We start from the raw sequence: 27188 nt of genomic DNA, 5'->3' as shown, positions 1-27188 counted from the left end.
ACAGACAGGAGAACAGACGCACGCGCAGAGGGGCTGCAAGACAGGTTTGCGAAGCAGTCGGCCCAGGGGCACCATGGGTGGAGTCCAGGCCCGGGGCGGGGCCTGAGTCTGGGGGCGGGACCTGCAGCGGACCCCGCCCCGGTCCGTCTTCGAACGTGCTCCGCTGGCGCAGTCCGCTACCGGCGTGGTCCCCGGCGCTGCCTCCAGGCTCTTCGGTGGCCCCGGAGGTCCGGGTGAGGGCGCCGAGATGCGCCCCCTAGTCGGCCTCCTCCTGGTCTTCGTTGGCTGCACCTTCGCCCTCTACTTGCTGTCGACGCGACTGCCCCGCGGGCGGACACTGGGCTCAGCCGAGGAGGCTGGGGACAGGTGCGTGGCGGTGGTGGCGGGGACTGGGGTTCGGGTCAGAGGAAGGGAGCGAGGTCCGAGGATGGGGTCTAGGAATCGGAGATTCGGGATCTCGGATCCGAGCAGTTGGAGGCTGGGATTTGGGGTTCAGTTCTGGGACAGGAGATCGGTTCTCATCTACACGGTCTCTGGCAGGCCAGGTGGACGGGAGCCAGGCCCGGCCCTTGCTGGGATCTGCGTGCTGCCAGCTGCGTGGGAGTGCTGTTTGGTGCCTTTTGGGGTGGCGATTTGCAGAGGGAAACGCGGCGCCTTACCCCGGGCGGAGCTTGTTTGAGCACATCTGTTTGCGCCGTGGCAACGCCTCTTGAGCCGTGTTCCCGTCACCTTCCCAGGCTCAGCCCTGACCTCGTTTTGCAGCCGACTCTCGCCCCTATGTGGACCCGCAGCTCCTTGTTCATGACTGCTCTCAGCCTCCCTCCATCGTCCTTCTCACCCCACTTCACTTCCGTCAGTTCTGCCCTTGGGAGTTTAAGGCATTCGGTCTCCAGGAGAAACACATTGCAAGGACAACTTTAAATTATTCACAAATTAATGATCGGGTCCTCCCTTCTTCCTGGCTGTCTCTGCTTTTCCTTCTCATGACAGACTAGGTGAGGGAGGAGGCGGTACAATACTACATACTGTTTATAAAGTTAAGGGAAGTGTGCCAAGGAGTGTTACTGATTTGAATTTGATGACAGCTGTTTTCAGTGACTATTCTTTTGCTCTAGCTGAGAAGGCTCAGCTGTGGATGTCAGACATACTAAGAGAAACATTTTGATGCGAACCAGGAAGGTTTCCTTATAATTGATTATAAATATAATTATAACTGGTAATAATTATAATCATTGATGGATTCAAGGGTTGTTCAGAAGGCAGAGGCAGAGTAGCGTTTACACTGTGACCCTTGTACAGAATTCAGAGTGCACTGAGGACCAGATAAAGATCAGGTGAAAAGGCAGACTCTTTGAAAAGGTTGGTTTCAAGCCTGACATATAATCAAGAAGATTGTTTATGCTGTGGGGCAAATATACTTTACCGGGCAATCTTTAATTGGCTTGTTTGTGATTGATAAAACAGTCATTTTACCTAGTAACTTAGGAGTGGTGTGAAGTTTGGATTATCCTTGGCCCAAAGCTTACAGAGGAAGGGGTACTCCTAGAAAGGAATGCAATTTAGGATGTTTATTCATTTATAAATAAATAAACTATTTTGGACTATTGTGGCTACCAATTGTTGACAGTTTATTTTTTTTAAGATGCTATTTAGGATGTTTCCATTTGCCTGGAAATTAATCCGTTTGCCTCTTAAGAACAGATCATAAAACCAGAGAGCTAAGAGGGAACTTAGTGATGATCCAACACCAACCTCATTTTTCAGATAAGGAAACTGAGGCTCAGGGACTAGCCCAAGATCACACCACTGGATGGTAGCAGAGTTGAGATATTGCTTCCAAATCAAGGCTCTTCTCTTAGTCTCTGCTGTGTTGTATCAGGTCATCCATCATCCTGGCCTCCCATTATGTGTGTGTTCCCAGCAGACCAGATGATGAGCACATTTATAAACCTACTTTGGAAAGAAGACACAGGAAGTGACTGTCTTAGGTTTTAGGGCTTTCTGGACTCATGTTTCCATCTGCTTTTTCAAATCTCAGGTCACTGTGGTTCCCCTCGGATGTGGCTGAGCTGCGGGAGCTCTCCGAGATCCTTCGAGAATACCGGAAGGAGCACCAGGCCTACGTGTTCCTGCTCTTCTGCAGTGCCTACCTCTACAAACAGGGCTTTGCCATCCCTGGCTCCAGCTTCCTGGTCAGTGTCCTACCCTCCTTCTGTGCCTGCCTGGAAGCCACCTTGTATCTCTGCAGAGGGGCCCTTAGGCTGCAGATCCTGTAGTCCAGAGGAGGGACTACTGTGGCTACCATTTATTGACAGCCTTCCCTGTCTTGGGCACTGTTCTAGTTGCTTTACCTGCATGACTTTATATAATTCTCCCAAAAGCCAATAATGGCTGACAGGGTAGGGAGTGGGTATTGCTGGGCTCTGAACCCATACCTGCCCATCTCCAGAGCCTGACTTTCCTCTCAGGTGTGCTGCTTTTGTTTCTAAGGATTTGACAGCTGTGAAGCACTATCCTTGAGAGAGAGAGAGCACGAGAGAGAGAGAGAGACATCCCTGCCCCTGCGCAGGCTGGGGCAATTCTTCTTCCTCAGAGCTCCTGTAATGTTCTGCAAGTTGGCACTGTTTTTCTTTAGTTCTTTTTTTCTTTAAATCTCTTTTCTCCACCAATCTGTGAGTTCCTTGAGAGCAAGACTTGCTCCTTAGTTTCAGCCTTAATGTTTCTCTACCAGGTACAGGAAAGTGCCTTTATAAATGTTTGATGAACAGATGCAGGGTGTTCATGGGGCTGTTAGGCTGTGGAGGATTGGGAAGTCTCCCTGGTATGGAGAGGACAAGTCGTTCTGATTTTCCAGGCGGCCTCCTGGCGCTTGGGAGCTGCAGTGTTAGATCTGGGCTTGTGCTTGGGCACTTGGATGCTTCTCTTCAGCTGCCATCTCAGGTTATACACAAGGATCTGTGCCGTCCTCCTGACAGCATTTTAAGCTGGTTCGTGTAAATGTATGTATACGTTAGTATACGTTAGGACTTAGGGTAGGTTTGAATCCCAGCTATGTAACCATGAGCAAGACACTTAAATTCTTTGACCCTGTTTCCTCATCTATGAAGTCGGTCTACTCCTATGTAACCCCCTAGGATTGTTATGTGGGCGATTTAAATGGTACAGTGGGTTCAGATGGCACCTGGCACACAGCAGCCTTCAGCACTTGTTGAATGATGGCGTGACTAAGCAGGAAGCCATGAAAACTTCCTTTTTCCCTGCTTCCCTCTCCCGCCCCAGTGTCTTCTTCCCCCTGCCGCAACATTCAGCTCAGGCTGGATCCGCTTAAGCAGTTTTTTTGTTAGAAACTAGAAGAAAAGCAAACGTGTCTGTGCCAAGAGAGATGGGGGTGGGGGGTATGTGGTGCTTGAAGTAAGGTGCTGACCGCTGGCGTTGCCCCAGTACCTCTTTCTCTCTTGAGCTGATCCCTCCTCAGGGCAAAGAGCCACCTGCTACCTGGGGGTGAATCCTGTCTCTGCTCAGTGTGACCATGGGCATGATACTTACTCTCTCGCCAGGGGTAGGGGGTGAGATGGTGTATGACGCAGGCTCATAGTGGGGATTAAATAAGACATGTGCTTAACACATAGCAGGTGCTGAGCAGACCCCCACCTTCTCCCTTCCAGGTGCCCCCTTTACTTTCTCTCTTGGATCCCATGTTTGGCAGGATGATGTCTGCCAGTCAAACTCCATTTAGGAAGTATTAGTTTACTTTCCCATTTTTGTTAATCTAAGGCTTTCTGAGTGTCAGTTGGAACTCTGGTCAACACGGAACCCCCGGCGTTACCATACCGCATAGACGTGATTCCCGCAAAAAGTAAAGAAACGAGACATTTTACATAGCTTGTGTGGTCTTACTGAGGAAAAATTCATGGCTTATGTTCATTTAAAATAGCAAAAATAACTTGTGAGTTTCATTTCTGTCTTCTCAGAGCGTCTGTGTTTGCAGGACCTACCACGGCCCGAGTAGCAGGCTGGGTGTGGTCTACACAGATTTCCCGGGTTCATTCTGTCCTGCCCTCTGAGGTTTTAATCCTTTTTTCAGTTTTAAAGGTGAAGCCCGAGGCCTGTATTGTTGTTCCCAGCTCATTCATCACTCTTCATTCACCTCTTTAGGATGGGAGTTGGGTTTTGTCTGGGAAGATTACTGAAGGAGGCGGGAACCTAGGACTCTTAGGCTCCAGGATGAGGGGCCTGGGAGCTGCCAGATGTTCTTACGGCTGAGGGTTTGTTTTCCTTGCAGAATGTTTTAGCTGGCGCTTTGTTTGGGCCATGGCTGGGGCTTCTGCTGTGCTGTGTGCTGGCCTCGGTGGGTGCCACATGCTGCTACCTGCTCTCCAGTGTTTTTGGCAAACAGCTGGTGGTCTCCTACTTTCCTGACAAAGTTGCCCTGCTGCAGAGGAAGGTAAGGCTACAGGGCACGTCCGAGTGCTAGGCCCCCAGACGGTCACCTCAAGGCCCTGAGGGGAGTGAGGGGCAGGGATTTCCCACAAATGCTCCTCGGCCCTGCCATGGGAGGTCCTAGAGGTCCTTTTGATGTCTCCAGGAGGAACAGACCTGAGATAGGTCCCGGTCCATCTGTGCCCTTGGGCAAATTCCTGACTTCTCTGAGCCTCAGGCACCTCCATTTTTAAAATGAGGAAAACAATGTCTGCGCTGGAATTTGCAGAATATGTACATTATTGTAGCACAGTGCCCGGCATCTACATAGTTTCAATATCTGGAGATTTCTTCCTGCTTCTTAATGACCTTGTCGTCTTTGGCTGCAGGTGGAGGAGAACCGAAACGGCTTGTTTTTCTTCTTACTCTTTTTGAGACTTTTCCCCATGACACCAAACTGGTTTTTGAACCTCTCGGCCCCGATTCTGAACATCCCCATCGTGCAGTTCTTCTTCTCTGTTCTTATCGGTAAGACGTGGGTGAGTGTAAGTCTCGCGGGTATCAGGGGCACGTGCCTGCCGCTGCGAGCACAGGCTCACGAAGAGCATCGCCAGGCCTAGGAATTGTTCCTGCTTCCAAATCCGCTCGGGCTTGAACATGAAAACCCATAAAAATACTTTTGGAAAAAATAAGGATTATTCATTCCACAACTGTGCCTAGTGTCTGTTGTGGGTCCAGCACTGTGCCAGGCACTTGGGTTGGAAGAGTCATCCGTGTAAAACACGTGACTTGGCCATAGTCAGGGCTCAGTCAATGCCTGCAGGAAGAGCGGAGTTGGAGTGAGGGTTTGTGGGCGGAAGAAAGGGTGGAGGCAGGGAACGGGTCAGAGCAAGGGGCTTCCTGTCTGGCTTCGGCCCCTGTCTTGACCAAGATCTGCCTTAGGAGGAGCTGGTGCTTGTGAGGTTCCCTCTTGCCTCCTGACAACCACGTGACCTTCAGCAAGCTCCTCACCCTCAGTGGGCCGCGTGGCCGGATAAGGGGCTAGGACTAGAGCAGTGTTTCTCTAAGTGTGAGCTTTGGACCACCTTTATCTGAATGGTAAATGCTCACATCCTGTAAAATCAGTGACTGTTACTTTCTCCACACTGGAAGTAAACCATCCTTAGTCTAAGGCAAGGACTGCGTCTCTTAAGCCTGCTTTGGAACATGGAGGGTTAGACGACTCAGGGCGTCTGGGTCAAACATAACAAACCTGTGGTTGAGCAGATGCTATTCATAGGGAATTCTTGAGAGAAGTTGAAATCGTAAATGGAGGCAAAGTCTACCGCAGCCAGTTCTGGTCTGATCGGCTTTCAGGCAAAGAGCCTCAGTACCTCTGTCGGCAGCCTGTAATTGCCTGGGTGGCACGAGGTTTAGAAAGTCTTGGAGACCAAGATTCTAGCTCCCCCTCTGACAAGCTGTGTGACCTTGAGGGGTCTATGATCTTGAGGCCTCATCTACTAGAGAAGAGGAAGGGATTATCAGGGGGTCCCAAACCAATCAGAATCTTGGGAGTGAGGGTCAGGAGAGGCTGTTAGAATGCAGGTTCCTGGGTTCTGCCCCAGACCCAAAGCAGAATCTCTGGGGTGAAGCCTGAGGGTGTGTTTTTAACAGCTTCACTGGGGGGTTGTTATACAACCAGCCTCTCCAGCTACCAGGCAGTCTTTTGGGATCCAGTGCACGTGATGACGTCTGAGAGACAGTACAGAACGTGAATAGTCCTATGACTTGTAGGAAACTTGCTGTTCTCTTAGGCACACTGTGACTCATGACGCTGCCACCTCTCTTTGCTTTGGCTGTTGGGTACTCAGAACCAAATCTGGGGACGCCTCTGGCAAATGAGTGAACTTTATGCATTTTTGCATAAACTACTGATTATTCTTCACTTATTATGTTTTATTCCTCAGTCATTTTGTTTTTTTCTTTTTTAACAACTTAAAAATCTTACTGTAGTATATGTATTTTTGTAAACCATCTCAAGTCCTTTTGTTGAACAAGGCAGATGCATGTGGGAAGCGGGGAAAGGAGGGGAAAGAGTGGAAAAGAAGGGAAAGAGGTGATGTGTTTTGGCGTCAGGAGTTGGGCAGACACGGCACAAAACTGGAGCCACAGTTGTGAATTACTGGTGACATTTCTGAAGGACTGTTTTTCATCTTCCTACCCCAGTAACAGGCTCTTTCCCTTTTCTTCTTCCAGGTTTGATCCCATATAATTTCATCTGTGTGCAGACAGGCTCCATCCTGTCAACCCTTACCTCTCTGGATGCTCTTTTCTCCTGGGCAACTGCCTTTAAGCTGTTGGCCATTGCCCTGGTGGCCTTAGTTCCTGGAACCCTCATTAAAAAGTTTAGTCAGAAAGACCTGCATTTGAATGACGCACGCAACGCTAATCATCTAAATAGTAGAAAGGACACGTGACCTGGGTCCTATGGTTGCTGTGTCCCTGGACTCCCTAGTTTGTTTGTGTAATGGTTGTGGTCCTTTGAAGCCCCCCTCATTGTTTTTAAATTATTGTCAATAGCTGACTGGGACACCGTTCATCTGTGTGCACTCTGTTGCCATGAAGGACACTGCTCTAGGAGGTGAATTATATCAGGTGCTCATACAAGCCCTGGTTTAGCAGGATGCTTGCTCTGCAAAACGGATGGCCTGCTAGCGAGTCCTGTTATTTTATTGAATAACAAGGAATTCAGGGTGGTCTGTTGTATGTGCCTCTTGTCCAGCGCTGAGCCGCCTCAGGAGAGGATGCTGGTGGCCCTTGTCCAGAGTGCCTCTTTTGCACAGTGATAGGCCGTTGTGACAGGTGGTGTCCTTTGAAGTCCCCTGTGGATGTGCTTAGTTTAGATAATGACCTGTAAACCCACCTCACTGACACCACTCTTCATCTTGTTAGTCTCCTGAGAAGTGTTTCTTCTGTACTTTTTTTCTGATGACCTACCTCTGCCATAAATCAAGGGAAAGGAGCTGATGACTGCATAGAACGTCCATGTACAGCTCAAAAGCACAGTGATTTCTGTGATGCTCTTTGTGTTCGGATGTAGTGATGTTACCACATAAGTCAAATCTCCTCTTGGCTGCATGTCCTGACACTTAAGCTGGATTGCTAACAGACTATTACATATGAATGGAGTAAACTCTGTACGTTATGAATAGTTCTGGAGAAGTTCTTATGCATCTGGATGGGCAGAGCCCTTGACTCACCTGAATCAAATGACCGTCAGTACATTTTCTGGTCTGTCCTTTGTGGGAGTCCCTCCTCTATCCTGCTGGGAGAATGGATTCAGTACACTTGAGCATCAGCCCATATATTCTCTGAATTTTTTTGTTGTTGTTTGTATGTTGTCATTTGCTAAGGGTAACTGAGGGCTAATTCTATTTTATCTTTTAATTCAAAGGGGAAAAATTGGTTTTGGATTACTTTGTTGTGTTGTATTGTAATTATCTGTAGCTGTCATTGCTTCCTCTATGGCTGTTGTATTGAACTGGCACAGACCTGGGTTAACACTTCCAAGGACAGAAGGACCCTGACACCTAAACTGAGCAGCTCTGGGATCCTGTACTCAACAGGAGTAACTCATCATTTCTTTCCAGAACTGTTGCCCTTGGGCACCATCTGCTGGTTTGACTGATTTGACTTGGCCAAGAATCTTGCCAGGGCTTTAATGTGGACCGGTTGTTCTACGTGAATTCTTGGGAATATTCCTGTTCAGTAGGAAGAATGAATTCCCAAGCAGTATGTTTTGGACACAGTATAATCCATAACACACAACAAGGACTTCATTTTTAAGCATGTGTTGCTTTAAAAAAAAGCCTGATAACAGGAGTGGGTGAGAGGAGGAGGCCAACGGGACTTGGAAATCCTTGGCTCTTTGTCTTCTCAAGTAGGAGGAGGGAAGGGCAGAAACAAGGAAGCTTTCTACACTATTGATAGTGTGTGCCCGTTGCCCTTTATTGGGATCCTTGGATTTGTGTCGCTCCCTCTTCCCCCATGATTTTGCAACAATGTGCCTTATCAGTTGTGAGTTTATAGGTAAAGCAATTTCCCAAATAAATGGATATAAATGTTCTGTGTGGTGTGTGTTTGATCATGTTGCTAACAGTACCCTAAGGAAAAGACAGGACAGAAAACAGTGAAGTTCACTTTTTGTTTAATTCCATGCATTTGTTTGCTTTGATAGTCACTCTTGTTCCCATCGATGTACAATTGTTCAATACAAAGAGGGAGGCGGCATCCTCACAGGGAGCAGGGGAACTCAGTGCCGGAGACCACAGAGGACACCGACAAGAGTTCATTTTGAGACTTGACTACAAAAAGAAGTTAATTTGCTCCAAATTGAAAGGAACTCAAATTACCGCAAACAAGAATCAAGTGAGTCATCCCACTTCCTGAGTCTGAGAAGTGATCACTCTGGAGGCAGTGAGCTACCCAGGTGATATGGTCAATAAGGGACATCTTGCACATTCTGGCTCTGGTTCCCTCTAGCCTGCAATCATTGGAGGACCCTGTCTTCCTGGTCACTGGGCAGCAGGCTGGGGCCAGGAGCCAGTATTCCCCTGAGTGCTGTGAAGTGGCTCTAGAGAATAGGCCTGGGATTTGTCCAGAAGTTTCCTGACAGTGGCCTTGCCATCTGCCTGGGGTCTTGGCCCTGTGTGAGATCCTGCCAGCATGCTCTGGTCACGTGACAGTTAAAAGCCCTAACCCAACTCCTTTGGGATAACCCTGTTTCTTAGAACAGTGATTTCGGAGCTCTTCTCTTCTGCCACCTGTCCCTGAGAAGTGTTCCAGCTTCCACAAGGGTCCTCCGCTTGGCAGCCTAGTTCATTCCAGTCTGAACAGGAGCTTGCAGTATTGGCTGTAACATGCAAACAGGCAGACTAATGTGATTCTTATGTGCTAGTCCGTGAGGTTGGTAACACTGGCGCTGTGAGTATAGTAGCACATTTATTCTATGAAGTCAGCAATGAAGAAGAATCTTGCTGCCTGAAAAGGCACTAAATTCGTACTGACAGTCCAAGTCAAAGTCTTAAAAAAGAGAATGTCACATTGTTTTGGTACATCAATCTCACAGAGTCTAAGGAAGAAGCAAGGAACTGGGACTTAATATGTTAACTCTGTTTACAGATGGTGATGGAGGAACATGCTCACTTAACACAATGCAATGATGTAAATCAAGAGACAGTTGGAATTCAATCTGTCAGTGACTGGAGGTTATTCAATTGGAATCATAGTCCAAAAGGGCAGTGGGTGGAGGCACGTCGCCTTTTTCCCGCCATCAGTGCTGCCCCCCCTCCCCCCGACAGCCATAGGCTGGGATCCGTAAGGAGTACACTGGTGCAATCCCGTCAGTCTCCTGTCAGGGCTAACTCAAGATCTCAAACCACCTTGGGAAATTAATTATGAGGGTAGAGCTGAGAAGGCAAACAGATCTCCCCTTGCACACCAATTCCCATTGAGTGGTAACTGTTGCTCCAAGTGCTGTGTTGTGAGAGGTTCTGAGGCTGTGTCCAAGCTCAGTAGGAAAGAATACAATAATCAATAAACAACATGGGTCTTGGGTATTTAGGGTGGAAATGGTAGACAGTATTATGTGGGGTATTTTGGTTTCTGGCTTAGTGGAAAAACAAAAAACATGGCACACTATATTGCAGAGCAGGTGAGAATTCCTTGGATGCTATTATGTTTGTAGAATTCAGTTCCAGGAAGTTCAAGTATGAATATTTTAAGAAAAGAGGGAAAAACTGAGACACAAAGGCATGGGAAAAAAGGGTAAATCATTTGATCAACAAAGATGCATTCACACTGAAAAAAAAAGTCAATGTTTCACAGAGGCAGAGGGCATTTCAAATTGGGTTGGTACCAGGAAAACCCCAAACCATCAACTCTATTACTACTTAGGGTAAGAGGAAAATTTAGTACAATGAGGCCCTGAAATGGAAGTCCAGTAACTTACTAAATCCTACTAAAAATATCCTTAATTCTGAAGGATGAATTTGTTGATACTAAAGTTTTAAAATATCTGAACTTCAAGTAGGTCATGCCAGGTCATCTTACAACAGAGCTAGTATCTTCACCTTTCTGGGAGGTGCTCCCCACAATCTCACAAACAGGTCTAAATTTTAGCAGAGGTAAAGTCTATTATAATTTCAAAGGGGATGCAGGCTTCTCAGTCCTGTTAAACAATTTTAAGAGGAATTGTTATTCAGAGGACACGATCTAGAAATAGATGGGAATCAGAACCAAATGCCCATCTACAACACAAGTTAAAGCTCATTAACTGGCAGTCAGTCAAAAACATGTGGACATTCATCTTAAGGGGGTTAAACTTTCAATCAACAATTAAGCTGGAAATCAGTCCTGCGAGTTTCCTTAAAGCACTGTTGCAAGTTGTCAGGACTGAAGATTTAGCTCTTCAATTCCCGAGCTCTTCATTCAGCATTCCTCAGATGGCTGTGGAATTGTCCTCAAAGAAACACACATCAGTTCAAAGTTGTCCTGCTTATTTCAAGGCAGGTAGTGAAGGGCAGCCTCGGGTAGAGAAGGCATTTCTCTTTTAACCTAAAAACACTGTTCTTCTCTGAAGCCTCTAGTCACTTCTACTAAAAAATAAGTAAAATGTTCAATGTGGAACTTTATTCAACTCTTGACAATACAGTGAGTGAGTGAAGATTCCACACTAACACCCTAATATGCTCATGACAGTTAAGGCAGATAGGTGGATGGCATTATCATGACAGTCAAGATGGGAATTCAAAAAACTTAATCCAAATTATGAGGTCGTGGGGTGGGTTTGCCAGGAAGACCATCACTAAAAAGTGTAAGACATGTTGCCCTTCATGTTTCTCTTTGGCCACTACAGTGGGGCAAGACTGGGACAAGGTGAAGTGTCAGTGTTTTATGTTGGACAGAATGAGGACACAGAGTAGTAGCCTCTCCGTTCCCAGAAGTAATGACCCAGAGAGATTCACAGTATGGTGTGGTCTGAAGTCAGAGGATGAAAGATATGGCCTTTTAAGGTACTTTGCCAACTCTGTGATTCTCTGAGAGACTAGGTCCCATTCTAGAATTCCTTGAGTCTCGCCGTGGGATGACATCACAGCTAGGCATTTTTATACATTTTCATTTTTTCAGTCTCCCAACTAGGAGAAAAAAGGTTGGTTTTGTGGGATCTAGCATGAAGGAGATTACAAATGATGCTGCAATTCTTGAAAATATCTCCCCCACGGGTCCCAAGCAGAATCCTTCTAGGACTGTTCCTCTCAGGGCATTAAATAATTCTCTTGGGCTTCTAATATCGTCCCATGATTTTATTTCTTAAGAAACTTGAGAAAGTGTACAGCTTGTGAACTGTTTGTCCATCTACTCCGTCATCTGTCCACTCAGGAGCTTTTGTGATCACAAGGTGTCCGCTGGGCTCCAGGGCAGAACCCGCATCCTCAGATGATTGTTGTCATACACAGAAAATGAGGGAAAACAGCTAAGACCAATACCAGGAGCTCCCAAATGGCAGTTCCATTTTCATTCCTTCATAGAAATCATAAAAATCCGTAATAATTCATGGTTAGCAATAAACACAATCATTGTGCTGCACCGTAAACCACACCTTCTGGTCGACAGAAAATGAGAATGATAATAATTATTATAAAATAAAACAACAATGATAATAATGCCATAACTTAAGATCTGTCATGTAGTCCAGCTACAGGATTTATACAAAACGGAATAATTTAATGAAACAATACTGCTCTCTGTATAAGTTAAACATTTTCCTTTATCCTACCTAAGACCTATAAATTACGGACACTAAATTTTAAATCAATGACTCAACGTAAAGTGTAAACAAATGGAGGGATCAGACAAGCAAACGGAATTGCTCTAAATTCCCTCCTCCTTTTCCTTTTTGGCCGATGCAATCAGTGACACCCAGAGGAGGGCGATGTTTCCGTCTGCATTGGAAATGGATTAATACCTGTGTGTGTAAGTCTTTCCTGATGTCCAATATGAAGCAGTGTCAAAGCATCTAGCCATCCTCTCCTGGTCTTGAGCCTAGAGAGGTTTTTTGGCAGTAACTGATCTTGGAGACAGAGAAGGAACTAGGCCAACATCTGTTTTTATATAAAATTCTAGATAAAAATTTCCTTAAAGCTGAGATACATGAAGTACCTTGGGATGCTTCTCAGAGCCCATGACCCTGGAGACAGGAAGGACCTCATGCCTTGGACAATGTAAAACCTTTACAATCGCTGCTCAGCATCAGTTGTTCTTTCTAGAAATTTCCAAATCCAATTATTCAAAGCTGCATTGATCCAAATACATTTTACAAGTAGCACTGAACAAAAATGCTATCATGGTGGAGGAGGGGTTGCCTTTTGTAAGTTACTTATTTTGCCTTTATTCTGATAGTGGTAGCCAGTCACTAAAGCTTCTGGGACAGAATGAATTAACAAATAAAAACATGGGGGCTGGTTTGGGATTGGACATTGGGACAGACACACACCCATCCTAGCTGCCTTCAAAGACTGTTCCATTTAAATCATATAAAACTCTAGTAGACAAGCAACCTGGTTCCAGGGAGAGGTGACTCCATCTTCTCCATGTAGATGAACTGAGACATTCTGAGAACGTCCTTTGACAGATTCCACATTTGCTTTTCTAACACTGTTGGACATTCTTTTTTTCTTTTCTTTCCTCCTCAGGCTCTCCCCCCTCCCCTTTTTTTCCCTAAAAGAGGTGGTTAACAGGTGGAAAGGAAATAGGCTGTAAGAAAATGGCACTTGAAAAATCTGAAAAATCAACACATTGGCCAAGGTAATGCATTTGCTAAGGTAATGACTGACAGCATTAAAAAGGGAAATATTCATCAAGGACAAGGTTGGACGCTATTTGTAAGCTTCACTACCAAATGCTGCTTAAAATTTTAAAAATGAGATCAGCTTCCACATATACAGTTTTCTGTTTCCTCGTAGAGGAAGCATATACCCTCAAAGACCCTTGGGTGCAAGTATCTGGACTCCAGACTTTTTTTAGGTCATTTCCAACACCCATCTGGACAAGTTGGTTGAACACAACGTGGTCTGTTCACAAGTTACCTGGAATTGCTTTTCTTTTGCTGTTCTTTGTTTTCTAAAATGCTCAGTATGTCTTGCTCTGTGTCTCTTCAGTTACTTATGGCAAAAAGAACTGGTCCCTGTTCAAGTAGCGATAATACCTCCTAGCCCCACAAATCCCCAAGGATGTTGCTCCTAAATTCCACTTTTCTTTCCTCCTTTCTCTCTCTCTCAGTCTCTCTCTTTTTTTGCATGAAATTATTGTCTTTCTCTCTATCATATATAGTTCACTCTTTACAGTACAAAGTGTTAAAATGTCAAACAAAAATAAATATCAATGTTACAGTAGCTAGAATATTCAATAAAGTAGATCCCTGCCATTCTTGATTGAAATGTTCAGTGAGACTTAATTTCATTTGGATATTTTTTTCCAGAGATTTGCGAAGTCTCATGTTCCTGTTATTGCAGCTTATTTCTAGGGGTAAGAAAGATGGGGCAGCTCTCCTCCCAGACAAAAAAGCAGGGAGTGGGCAGAGTCAGAGGGTGGGATGGATTTGAGATGCCAGTATAGTTATGAGATCTTCAGGATGGGTATCCTTTCATTACCAGGTCGCAGAGCTGTAGTGTTTATTGGTCCTAACTGTGGCATCAGAACACTCCCCGTCTGAAGAGTCACAGTCCGATTCTTCAAATTGCATAGGATTCTGCAAAGTCAAGACAACATAAAACCTTGATTCCTTTCTGCAATCACTCAGTAAACATATTGAAAACCTCCCATGTGACAGGCACTGTGCTGGGTTGCTGGCTAAGGGGGCTACAAAGATAAGTGAACCCAGGCCCTGTCCTTGTAAGCTTATGGAGAAAGAAGACATAGAAAGCTGATGATAATGACGCCGCTGATGACAATGATAACAGTGCCCCCACAGCCCCACTTAGATACTGTTTGCTACGTTCCAGGCCTGCTGTAAGGGCTTCACGGCTATTAATCCACTGAATCCTCACAACAACCATATAAGACAGATGCGGTTATCATACCCATTTTACAGAGTAGGGAGCTGACCTACAGAGAGGTTAAGTGGCTTGCCCAGTGGCACACAGTGAGTTAGTAGAAAGGCTGAGTTTCGCACCAGGCAGTTGGGTTCTAGTGTACACAGTTCCAGCCACCAAACTAGCCTGCCTCTCAGAAGGCAGTACCATATGTGAACTAAGTGTTTATAAAGAGCTATGATAGCATCGCCCAGGGGCTGGTGGGGACGTGGAGATAGGAGGCCCTTATCCTTCAGCAGATTGGGAGATGGGGTCAGGAGGAAGTGATGCTTGAGTTAGATCTTGGAATAAAGGGCAATTCCGTGTTTGTGCTTGTTTGGGAGAACTGCCCCCATTTCAGGGAGCTCTGTCATCTCTGAACTTCTACTTATTTCATGGGGGCAGTTGTTTTATGTTATACTAAATGATGACTGTAAAGGCCCTAGGGACCTGAACCCAAAGAGCAACGGGCAGGGAACAGTGATGAGGAGAAGGGAGGAGCAGCCCCACCTCATAGCCACGATCCTCCACGCACAGCTTGCCCAGAGACATCTGCGTCTTCACACGGCGCACCGCACACTCCTTGTCAGAGAGCCCGTCCGAATGCGAGGATATCTCAATGGGGATCTCTGGTGTCTGGGACAGGAGGTCATCTAGCTTCTCTGCCAGGCGGTCTTCAAGTTTATCTGCTAACTCATCAGGACTGTTTGAGTGGTCACTGGTATTTCCCTCCTCGCCGTCAGACACAGAGAAATTCTCAGAGCTAAAGGTTGAATATGACTGGCAGCTGCTGATGCAGCGATGGGGCCTGGAATGACAAAGAACCAGAGGCACTTAGTCACCACCGGCTACTTTCCTTTCCTTGTCTGTCATTCACAGCCTCGGCGGGAGGGGATCTAGTTTTCTCTCTGCCCCGAGGGAGAATCAAATCCAGAAAGGTAGAAGCTATTTAACTAGAAAGCAACAGGGAGGGAAATCTGAATTTCCCTTTCATTTGGTTTATATGTTTACGTGGTTCCACTCTACACTCCAAAGCTGTTGGCTATCGCTGGTCTTTGAGAAAATGGGCTGGTCTAACGAGGCTGTGCACACCTGTGTGTGCCATGGCAAGGTTCACATTGAAATTATCCTTCTTATTCATAGAGAACCAACCACCTAGATTCTCAGAGGTGAAAGAGCCTTTGGAAATTCTCTGGTCTGACTCGTCTCCCAGAGCAGAAAACTGGAGGCAGAGAAGGGAAGTGACTTGTTCAAGACCACACTCAGACACCGCGGAGCTGCGGGTTGGGCCAGGTCTCCTCATGCTCCCTCAGTGTCCTTCTCCGTCCTCCCCCCTCCCCCAACGGGGCATGGTGGCTGCATTTCCCCTGAGCACAGCAGCCCTGGAAGGCCAGTGCCTTCACCACCCCTATTGCCCGGCCCCTAGAGAAATGAGCTCGGAGGGAGCACTCACTCGGCAGCTGTGGGCCCTGCCCAGGGTGGCTCATTCTAGTTAACAACGGGGTTTAGCTCAGAAGAGGCACAGTGGGTCAGGAATGAGGGATTTGTGAACGTTCTTCATTTCTTTCCCCTTGTTTACAAGTAGCCTAGTCACTAAGAATGCTGTTAGCTTACACTGGTTTAAAAAACAAAATAAATAATGAAAAGGAAGATCGCCTTTCCCCTCTGTCATCATCGGGTCTTTCTATATTTCTCAGTACAAAACGATTTTGATGGCATATGACCTGCAGCTGGCTGAGGACCAGGCCAGGTAATGGCCTGTGGGTATGGGGGTCAAGGACACAAGAAAAGAGGCTGGATGGAGGAAGCCCACGTGGGAAAGGGAAGTTAACGTAGGACTCACACGGCTTCTCAAGGCTGGTAATCCATCAGGGAGACAGGGAGAAAAATGTTATAATATAAAAAGCAAAACCATGAGGTAAAAACACAAACTTTGCATCATAACAAGAAAGAAAGGCGGGAAGCCATTGGGTAGGCTGAGTTAATGGTGTGTCATAGGAACAAAAGCTGGCAGTAACGTGATTGCGATGCCTGTTGAATGAGTTCAGAGGATGAAAAGACATTTTATTCGTGTTCAATCGCATTGCATAGGAGAAAACACAGCGTCCAAGGAAACAAATCAGCAAAGGCAATGTGGCAGATATGGCTCAGGGGATGAGAGCAGATTTCAATTCTGTACACAGCATAGGGACTCAGAATGCAATTTACCAGAGTACTAGGAGTCCCTTGGTTTCAGGGAATTCCTGTTTCCGGGCGGGCAGCAAAGCTTCGTGGAGGATTCCTGGAGTCTTACTTTCCATGAACGGAATGCCTTTTAGCAGAAAAGGCCTCCTGGGAGGAGAACTACCTTCTGTACTTCTACAGAAGGACAGCTCTTAGTTCTCCAAGTAGGGGAATGCAGTCCTTCTTTAGTCCTGCAAGCAAAATTATTATTGCTGGCTATGCAGGAAGCTATTTTTAAGGCTGGGTTGAAGGAGGATTCAACTCATCTAATTATATTTAACTGGAGGCATAAAACCCAAGGCATACAGAGTGCTATGAACTGAATTATGTCCTCCTCAAATTCATATGTTGAAGCCCTACCCACAATGTGCCTGAATCTGGAGACAGAGTCTGTAGGAAGTAATAAAGATTAAATGAGGTCATAAGGGTGGGGCCTAATCCAATAAGACCCTGACCTTATAAGAAGAGGAAGATCTCTCTTTCTCCCTCACCGTGTGAGGACACAGCAAGAAGGCTGCTATTTGCTAGCCAGGAAGAGAATTCTCACCAGGAACCTTGGACTTTGACTTCCCAGCCTCCAGAACTGGGAGAAATAAATTTCCATTGTTTAAGCCACCCTGTCTGTGTTTTGTTACAGCAGCCTGAGCAGACTAATACAGGGAGGTATGCTAGAAACCAGTAAAATTACTCAGAATACAGCGTGGCCATCTCATAAACTGCCCACTAAATTCTCAATTATAACTTTGAGTCCATATTTACTTTCCTCACCTTGAAGTTTCTATCTAGTGAATTCAGATGAATCAGGATCTGCTGTGCATAGCCAGCTGCCAAAATGGGCAGTGGGAAACCATGAACACAGTAGGTTCAAATTTCCCTATAGGACGGCTGTTAGAAAGTAGCCTGTGACAGGACCGGAGGTGTGGCAAACTCAGGATTTTCCCTGATCACACTGAAAGCAATCATATGTGTTCATTGGTTTTACCTCTGTCTTCGTGGAAATTCAACTTCACTATCTACTTCCCCTTCTTCCTCTTCAGAGGAGTCATCTCCACTCTGAGAACAAGGAGAAAGAGTCTTATTTCTCTCTCTTTCTCTCTCCCTCTCTCTCTCTCTCTCTCTCTCACACACACACACACACACACAGTCCCTGTAAAAGACTTAATTATCATCAGAGGCACTGAGTGTCATCTTTAAACATATATATCTTCATTCATTGATTTAGTAACTTTTCCTGGGCATCTATGATGAGAGGCGTATACTAGATGCTGCAGGAAATACAGAACTGGGCAAGATGTTACCTTTGCCCTCAGAGAGGTAAATGTGAGTGTCCAACGTGAGTGATGAAGAGGGGAAATTGGAGAGGAGGTCTTGGATTTTGGGGTGGCCTCTTGTAATTATGGTCACTGGTGGTTTGAGGCTCTGACTTAGAGACTTCAACAAGAAATGATCTTTCAGTTCTTCAAAGTCCAACAACTTCCTTTTCCCCTTTTATGTACCAATCACCTTTTCACTAATATTGCAGATATTATGTTTATATCATCTGTACTATTAAGACCTACATTATTTGGGGTTGGACCACGTCTTGTCATATTGTATTTCTCCTCCACCACTAACACAACATGGCAAACAAAATAGATGCTTAGCACATAACTGAGTCAGCACGTGGGCATGGGTAAGAGAGCTCTGGTTGGGACATCTGAGGCCTGTGACTGCTGGGGCTCTGTGGCTAATCTGGAAGGGTGGGTACATCCCGTATAAGAACAAGATCTTCCATGTGAGGGAAGATTCCATCTCCCTTCAAGGGCATAGGAACAGCCACACTTAAGATCAACTGTCCTTAATCACAGTGTCACGATGCGCTGGATTACTACAATCCCTTGTGAGGTGGGTAAATGGGTCCAAAGAAGTATACCAAAAATTGAGGATAAGTTACTTTTAAAGTCAGTTCTAATAATCTATCACCCTTACCCATTTATATTCTGATATGCTTTTTTGAGTAGGAAAGCCAAGGATGGAGTTCTGACTGTAGAGATAGACTTCCCTCTAGAGTCCCCGTGGGAGTGTATCTGGGTAGAGAGAAGTTGAGCTGCTCTGTGGGAATGTGGTTCTTTGTGAGGCCAGATGGAGAAGGGGTGTGTTCCCGGGCCTGCAGACCCGCAGAGGCATCAAAATGGCATCTGGATGGTTCAAGGACACATGCTACTTGGGAAGGGACTGTGAAGTGGGTGAGCGCTAAAGAGTGCAGGGTTTCTCCCTAGCGTGATTAAAATATTCTCAAATTAGTTGTGGTGATGGTTGCAGAACTCTGAGTAAAAAGAACTGAGCCATACAGTTTAAGCACTGTATAGTATGTGAATTATATCTCAATAAAGTTGTCCCCCTCACCCCAAAAGAACATGTTACAGGTTCTAGGGGCAGAGGAGCAGAAAACGGATTAGCCCAAATCCACTGCACTATCTGAAACACGATTTATCTCTGGGAATGCACAGTCAGGAGCACACTGTATGTGGAGGAAGAAATACAGTTCTGAGACAGTGGCCCACAGCTTCAACTTCTTTTCTAGTAATTGTCTAGCTGACCAAAACATACTCATTTATATTTTAGACACTTTCATTCCTTCAGCTGAATTCCTGATGGATGATGATGATGATGTGAAACAACAGTTAGAATTGAGTGGGTGTTTTCTGTGCTAAATACTTTTCATCCATACTGTTACTTTTAACACATTAGCAAGATGAGCTCACATTTTTGGAAGGTTGCTATGTGCCAGGCCCTCTTCTAAATGCTTGATATGTACTAACTCATTTAATCTTCATATTCATCAATGAGGCAGGGTCCACTATTGTTTCCAGTTTATAGATAAGGAACAGGTGTTCAAAAAGGTACTAAGTGGAAGAGCCTGGCTTTGACCTGACTCCCAAGCTTGTGCTCTTAACCGCACAAGGTAGGAGAGGTGGAGAGCCGCCCAGCTAATAAACCACAGGCAGCCAGTGGGCGAGGAGGAGAGGAACAGGTTTCAGTGACTGAGAACTGGCGGGGTCATGATGGTTATTAATTAAGGCGATGTTTTCCCAAAATACATTGTGAAGAAAGCTACTTCCATGGGGGATTAATAGATGCTACTTTTAAAAGGCAGTAAAGGTCAAATAGGTGGAAGAAATGCTGGATTAAACAAGGCTACTGCATGATTTCTCAAAGCCTAGGTTTTATTAATGTGTGTTTAGGAGCCTCAAAGTGGGGGACAGAGAATACTGTTTCCCAAACTCGTTTCATAATGTGACCCTTCCCTCTTGCATCCCTTAGGACTAGGCGAGGTAGTGGTTTCCAAACTATTTTGATTACATCTCCCTAAGATCTGGGTATTTTTCTATTTATAAATTATGTTCATTTTGCAGCAGTCCCGAGTCAGTAGTTCCCAAAGTATATTCCTTAGTCCATCACTTAAGCAGTGTGGAAAGTATTAAAAGTAAAAGAAACCGCTACTTGTGCTTTTGGTATCTCATCCTTTTACAGAATGTATACTTTCTATGTACATTTTACAATGCACATGACATGACAGGCTCTGACATCCCTGGAAGGCAGTGAGCCACACTGCCGTTGTCACTATGCCTTACCTTCTGAAGGGGCCTTGTTTTTCGAGGTAGCACTGCGGAGGCGATGTGATGAGGGGTGCCAAGGGATGACGCAGACCTACAGCCGCTGAACCCGTTTTCTTCCGTTTTCTCAGAACCTTGGGCATTTTCCGAGAGGGGATTGTGTGCTGGTGACTTGAAGAGGTCGGGGCTCCTCCCCACCGGCTCAGCCGAGGGGAAGTCTAGGGACCCGCGCTGTGCTGGCCTGCACTGGAGGCAGGGGTCGTAAGGGTCAGCCTGATAGCAGTCCCGGTGGCCAGCCTGGCCCCTGTCAGGCTCAGAACTCCTCCAGCAATCTGCTGCCATGGCTGTGGAGATGAGGTCAGGGCTAGAGCCAGGCATCTGTCTTTGAGCGTGGTTGCTGAGTGGGCTCCTCAGGGCCGCCGCCGGGCCAAAATACCTCAGGTTGTTGGCGCAGGTTGCAATGTCCTGGCCGTGCATACTGAGTCTCGGGTGGTGAGTCTGGGATGCGGCAGGAGGGGGTTGCTGGTATTGCTGCTGCAGAGGATCATGGTGATGGGGAGAGGGGTACTGGGGCTGAGCCTGTTGTAGGTAAGTGGGGAGGGGTGAATTTTCCTGGGCTGGCTGGTTTTTCAAGATTGCTGCAAAGTCACTATGGCTGCCTCGGCTATTCCCTCGGCGGTGGCGGGGTTTGCTCCGATACCGGCTCTTGCTGCTGGAAGTGGACATTTTGGGACTTCCAGACAAAGGGGATGCGGTGGGAGCCACTTCTGTACTGGGGATACCTTCCGATCTCAACAGATCTGGCCTGGGAGAAAAGAACAAGGTTGGTTTTAAACATGTGAGAACACATTCAAGTTTGGGGAAATAAATCCCAGGCCTTAAAATACACATACTCTTCGAGTCAGTAGTTACATACACAGGGATTTATCCAACGGAGCTAATGGATGTGCACAAAGACGTATGTTGGAAGACGTTATGTTACAGCATTGTTTGAAATAGCACAAAGTTAGAAACAACCTAAATGTCCACTTACAGAGGATTCCCTTTACTCCTTCTTGATTTTCCTCTGTGCCTCACTAGCTGAGGTACTCAATCCCCTTTAAATTCTAACTCTACCCCACAGGCTTCTTGACTTCTTCCTCCTAGTGTCAGCTCTCAGCTTGGTGCCAGTTTGCCAAGGCATAGGCACGGGTGTTTGCCCACAATCAGAATCTGTCTGATGATGGATCTGGAGAGATCCTACAAGGGATCACAAAGGACAGAGATCTGGGACCAGAGAAGGAAACCTCAATTAATTAGGCAAGAGGCTAAGTTCAGGGAGTTTGGTCTAGACGTGGACTCCTTAAGGGCTGGGACTAAGTCATACCCACCTCTGCATGTGGAGGACACTAGCAAGGCCCCTTGCTCATCTGGTACTCCATAAACGTTTAAGGAAAGAGCAGAAGTGGGTGGGGACAGAGGAGGGAGAAATAGAGAGTCCAGGAGGCTTCGCAGAGCCAGCAAGAGAAGGGCTCGTGAGCAGTGACCTTGGCATTCTACTGTCTTCCTAACGGGAGGAGGGCCTCTCCCAGCCCGCTGGGCTACTCATGTGGATCACGTGCAAGAGGAAGCCAGAGCCTGCAGGCAAACCTCACACATACCGACTCCAAGGCATACAGGCAACCAATAAATGGTTTCTGAACTGATGAACCGATTCAGGGGGAGGTGCTCAGATACCAGGTAGTATCACTACCTCCTTCCCACCAGAGAGCAGCCCCACCTTCTTTGGGACCAATCACACACAAATCAGTTGGAGATTTCAGAGCTAGAGGGCCTAAACTCTTTTTTTTAATTGTTAAACAACAGAATCCTTTACTCAAGTGAAATATCATGAGAAACCCAGTATATAAAACAGATATAGTAAGAAAACAGGTTGGTGGCTGCCACTGGTGAGGGGTGGGAGTAGGAGGTTGGCGAAATGGATGAAGAGGGTCAAAAGGTACAAACTTCCAGCCATGAATATAATGTACAGTCTGGTAAGTATAGTTACCAACACTGTATTGTATATTTGAAAGTTGCTAAGAGAGTAAATCTTGAAAGTTCTCATCACAAGAAAAAAATGTGTAACTATGTGTGGTGACAGATGTTAATCAAACTTACTGTGGTGATCATTTTGTAATATATTCATGTGTTGAAACATTACATTGAGGTTAGTTGGCTTACGTCCATCACAAAGCTAGTTAATGGCAGAACTCACAACTTGAACCCAAGTCTTTGGACACCAAGGGTTAGTTCTCTCATTCCAAGCTTCCTCATGTTATGAGGTACTCAGGCTGTCTTACTGGACTATACTCACTGTGATGGGCTTAGTGGATCCATAATTGAATCCGGCTCTCTTCTTTTCAGTCCCTGACTAAACGCACACTGAAACCCAGGCTAAAGAACAGTGGATGGTTTCTCCTCCCTGATCGCCTCGGGGGTCACTGGCCTTCTGACTTGACAGTCACTGGACTGTTCAAATAATCTGAAACATAAATCCTCCCGGGGGCAATCAACTGAAAGCACAGCTCTTGGCAGCTCTAGAACCCACTCCAGGTCGCCTTCCTGGACACGTTGAGCTTGTCGGTTAAGCATCCACTGCTGCTGTCAAACTCTCAAACACATTTCTCACGAAGGAAAAGTGAACACAAGCTCATATGTTGAAAAATTAAACAGTGCTATTCTCTCTCCCAGTGCTCCTAGTTTTAACTGCCGGCAGAAAGCAGGGAGGAGCCAGCAGATGAACCCTGTGCCTAATTAGTCCACCAAAAGAAAAGAGGCGCTGGGATTCTTGGAGGGTGCCATCTGAAAACAATTTCTCAGAGCTTGGCCAGAGGATGGTCGGGCACGGCAAGTAAAGGCAACACTGGAATTAATCCATGTAGTTACTCCTCTGTGGTTGAGGTTTATATTAGTCCTGCACTGGGGGAACAGTCACTGTTCTGAAAGCTTTAAAACACATTTCTCATTACCTTTATTCTTACAGCATTTAGCTCAAGTCTCACTGACAGGTCTACACCTCAGGTTAAGGAACATTTCTTTCTTTTACATTAATTTAGGATAGAGTCAACTCTTCATTATTTGGGAGGAATGAGGCTCTAGCAGATCTTGGTAAAAAAACTGGCTGGAACAGCATTTTAAGATTAAACTAATGTAAGGAAAATGTGCTATAATTAGGGGAAAGGGAATCTTTAAAATAAATTTAGAAACATTTTTTGAGCAACTGTGATTTACTAGGTGATTTCACATGTTGTCTTATTTAAACTTCACAGAAGTCCCACATGGGAGTGGGACGAGGGAACTATATCATTAAATATCAGTGATTATCAAAGTGTCTGCTTTCGTTTTTGGTGGTGAATTTACAGGCACTTATTACATTATTAAAAAGAACCAACTAAGCGAATAAATGAAAGTGGGCCATGCATGGACCAATGTTGCATAAATCAAGAATTATGGTGTACTCAGTTCTGTGCACGAGGGGTCAAAAAACGAAAAAGAAATGTCAGGTGCTATATACCATTTTACCCATTGGGTTGAAAAAGGTCAAGTGACATGGCCCAAATCACAGCTTCTAATAGACAGAGTCAGGATTTGAATCCAGGTCTGTCTGGCCCCTAGTTCATTTCTCTTTTCACTATTCCATGCTAAGAGAATAAATGTCAATGCCTCAGAGAGGAAAAACTAGATTCTGGAGTCCATGACACACTCTTTCCCATCTTTCTACTCTATATCTAGAGGCAAGTGTGCTGACGATGTGGTACAGCATGGCCACATTCATCACCTGATAATGTATTTTAGGGGCTATTTTCCCACTTGTCCGATCAGGTCAGTACAGGTGCTCACCGTTTGGCCTGCATCCCAGGTCTGTGAGGCACGCCTTTCCTCTTCATGAGCTTCTCCATGGTGTTGGGGTGGATTATTGGACGGACGGGATGTCGTTTGTAGGTCCCAGGATACTTCTTCTCCACTGCTTGTTCACGCCTGAAGAATGAAAGAAAAAGCCAGGTCTCCATCAAGGCAAACAGAAAAGATGGGCAGGATGTTTTCACAGGCTAACTCCACCCACAGATTCCGGCCACACTTAATAGATACAGGCTATCTGAATAACAAGGCTGCTATTCAGGTTAAAAAGGGGAAAAAAGTACTAAATCCAAAGTAACCTGACTTCATTGTTTTCTTCAGCTGGCAGATGGACTTGGAGGCCAACTGTCCCTTCCCGAACGTGCCTCATGAGAGACACAAAGCACTGAAGTCCTACTTATTTTCAGTTGCTGCTATTTTGGTCAGGGCCCCAGGGTTTCTCGCCACTCTCAGGAATTCCTTGAACCACTGGCAGGAGCTGCCTTGCTTCCCCCAGTGGGCAGTGGGTCCCACTCATCCACATCAAGCTCTTCTTGAAACGAGGACCCCCTCCCTGAGCCATTCAGCAGGTTGAAGTTGCAAATGCCTGTCAAGCGCACGGTCCCCTAGAACCAGCTTTGTGGCAACTGCACTCAGCTGTAAGCCTCACTGGGGCAGCGGGCTGTGCGCAGCACATCCCCTAAGGCGCACTGGGTGAGTGAATAAAAGTTTCCAGCTCTGAGTATCAGCGACCTGGAGGAGTAGTACACCTCTGCTGACTGACAGGACAGACAGTGGGCTGGGTACTTACTTGATGAGCTCCTTCTCCCGCATTTCCAGCTGCAGCATGATGGCACTCAATTCCATGTACAAATTATTAGCCCGCTCAAGTTTTCTCTCGTAGTGTTCACGAATATCCAAAGCATGCCTGTCAAAGAAAACAGGAGCAGCGAAGTTGATCAACCCGGTTAACGTGGGGGAGAACTAAGGTCAGCTCTAATTAAAGAAGAACAGGACGGTTTATCTTAAAAGCATTTGCCCAAGGGCACTCTAAATTTAAGACCCTCTTGTCTGATGCAATGCCTCAGGCATGATGGAGTGGGAGATGGGAAATCCAAGTTTTCCACTTAGTTTTTCATTAAGGGCCACATTCAGCCATACAGAACAGCCATGAGGGACACAGACGAAATCTGAATGCAATTTGTATATAATTTATAGCCTTTGGCAGTGCTGGCAATATCTTAATAAGAACACAGTATAGTACACTCATATGTTAGGGGAATTATGCAATTAAAGCTGACACCACAATCACTCATATCGTACAGATCCTGTCTAAAATAGTAGTTCTCTCTGAACAAGTGTTCTATCCCTTGACAGATTATAAGCATCTTGAGGCCAGGGACTATATCTTATAAATTTCTGACCTTTCATATTACCTAGGACAGCGGCTGAATAAACATTAGCATTGCTCCACGGCTCTCTGTTGCAGAGATATAACAAAGGAGGATAACAAGGTCGGGGAAGACAGTAAGAAAGTGATATAAAGGAGGACCAACTTTTAGGGCAACTTTTAAAGAGAATAACAAAAACCAGCAGCGGAGAAAGGTCTGTAGAATGTGAAATGATTCACAAAGAGGGTTCCTGCTAATATCTGAAAATCTGGGAATAAAAAGAGGTGAAGAAACAGAGATCAGCTGACCTGAGCTCTTCTCTGCGCCTTCGAATCAGTTCTTCGTCTAATCGATGTATACAAGTTCCTTCACTTTTGATCTTCTCAAAGTGTTTTTTCACTTCTTCTCTCCATTCAGCCTGGGTGATGACAAATCAGATTTTGTTACTACTCTAGGAGTTTTTAATCCCTGATACAACCATAGGGTCATGTACAAGATTTCCCCTCTTGTACATGAAACTTGTAGAATAGATGTTCAATAAATATTAGTTGGTAGCAAAATGTCTCATGCTAGTGTATCTGCACACTCCACTCCATACCTCACCCCATTTTCTGTATTTAGTCCAATATTTGATGCTGTCTTTTCCAATTTTCTTGCAGTACTGGTCACAAGACACATCACAGCTGCCATACTGGCAATCATCTCCAGAACAAAAGAGCTCAATTTTAAGTCAAGATGGTGGCTGAGACAGCCTGGTCAGAGAGAACAGCTCTGCTAACCACGTGGTACATGCATATGTCAGTGAGCATATGATCATATTCACATGGGACCAGAATTCCTCTTAGGCTTTGTTTATGAAGGTATCTTGAGAAAATACCTGGAGGAGAAGATCCAAGGGGCATGAACAGCAGGAGATGGGAATAAAAATATGGGGACTTACACAGGAATATGGGGGTGAGGGCAAGGACAGAAAAAAGATGAGGAGGAAAAAGATCATGGCCAAACAACTTAGTAGTTGGACAAAAATTTTAGGAGAGGATGGATATCTAATATATAATTAAGCCTCTTCCAATTTCCTAAACCTTCAGTAAAGTTTCTGACATTCACCTTGATGTTGGATGAGTGTTTTTATTTGTTTGTTTGTTTTTTAAGTTAAGGAAAGGTGAGGAACTTCATATTTGGGTCAACAACAGGACAAAGATAAAGAAGCAACCACAAGATGCCAGGGATGAGGGTGGGGAGCAAGAATTTTAGGAAAGCAGGGCCAGAATGTCCATGAAATTATAAACCTCCCAGGAATTCACGGAAGTGTTAAAAAGGACATTGGCCTTTCCGTAAGCATGGAATTTCAGACCAATTTTAACTATGTTTTAGGAGGTAGGAAAGTCTCTGCAGAAATATAGTCTATAGGTCACTTCTAAAGAAACAGCTAAAGGAGCTGCTTCTTCAAATTATGCCTATACACCACCATCCCAAGAAGCTAACGAATTTATCTAAGAAAAATCTCCAGTAAAGACTAGATATGTAGCTAAGTGTTTCTTTTTTTTATCATCTTCTTCTAGAGCTATTCTATTACTTTTAAATTCATGTTA

At 45.5% G+C, this 27188-nt stretch overlaps 2 protein-coding genes across 5 annotated transcripts in view; one reads left to right on the top strand and one right to left on the bottom strand.

Moving 5' to 3' along the window:
- Positions 1 to 125: 125 nt before the first annotated feature.
- Positions 126 to 26598, top strand: TMEM41A (transmembrane protein 41A). Of its 3 annotated transcripts, none has more exons than XM_072962262.1 (6): positions 126 to 366; positions 2039 to 2192; positions 4283 to 4444; positions 4809 to 4947; positions 8636 to 8826; positions 26256 to 26598. In XM_072962262.1, exons 1-6 carry the CDS (start codon positions 248 to 250, stop codon positions 26340 to 26342), a joined length of 852 nt encoding a protein of 283 aa, XP_072818363.1. In that variant the 5' UTR covers positions 126 to 247; the 3' UTR covers positions 26343 to 26598. The 3 variants fall into 3 exon arrangements, with proteins under 3 accessions (XP_072818363.1, XP_072818368.1, XP_006201072.1); XM_072962267.1 differs by lacking the exon at positions 26256 to 26598 and adding an exon at positions 13152 to 13789; XM_006201010.4 differs by lacking the exons at positions 8636 to 8826; positions 26256 to 26598 and adding an exon at positions 6655 to 8524 and having other exon boundaries at positions 133 to 366.
- MAP3K13 (mitogen-activated protein kinase kinase kinase 13) overlaps positions 11748 to 27188 on the bottom strand; it is an 81147-nt gene continuing 65706 nt past the window's right edge. The window contains exons 8-15 of one of the 2 annotated variants that reach the window (XM_072962244.1): positions 25905 to 26014; positions 25017 to 25133; positions 24209 to 24346; positions 20366 to 21152; positions 17734 to 17804; positions 15039 to 15336; positions 14109 to 14206; positions 11748 to 11979 (exon numbers count right to left, since the gene is read on the bottom strand). In XM_072962244.1, the coding sequence (XP_072818345.1) occupies positions 11892 to 11979; positions 14109 to 14206; positions 15039 to 15336; positions 17734 to 17804; positions 20366 to 21152; positions 24209 to 24346; positions 25017 to 25133; positions 25905 to 26014 (1707 nt within the window). In that variant the 3' untranslated portion in view covers positions 11748 to 11891. Of the gene's footprint in view, positions 11980 to 13912; positions 14207 to 15038; positions 15337 to 17733; positions 17805 to 20365; positions 21153 to 24208; positions 24347 to 25016; positions 25134 to 25904; positions 26015 to 27188 lie in introns of those variants that run through there. The other variant, XM_031682437.2, reaches the window with a different exon arrangement.

The sequence above is a fragment of the Vicugna pacos genome, chromosome 1 (genome assembly GCF_048564905.1).
Source record: "Vicugna pacos chromosome 1, VicPac4, whole genome shotgun sequence".
Lineage (NCBI taxonomy): Eukaryota > Metazoa > Chordata > Mammalia > Artiodactyla > Camelidae > Vicugna > Vicugna pacos.
Note: the sequence above shows the minus strand (reverse complement) of the source record. Positions and strands in the feature narration are given on the sequence as shown.

Excerpts from the sequence above, each read along its gene's own strand:
- TMEM41A (XM_072962262.1), top strand. The coding sequence starts at position 248 with ATGCGCCCCCTAGTCGGCCTCCTCCTGGTCTTCGTTGGCTGCACCTTC. Across the intron at positions 2,193-4,282 it reads TCCCTGGCTCCAGCTTCCTG|AATGTTTTAGCTGGCGCTTT; the intron begins GTCAGTGTCCTA and ends TTTTCCTTGCAG. Across the intron at positions 4,948-8,635 it reads CTTCTTCTCTGTTCTTATCG|TCACTCTTGTTCCCATCGAT; the intron begins GTAAGACGTGGG and ends TTGCTTTGATAG.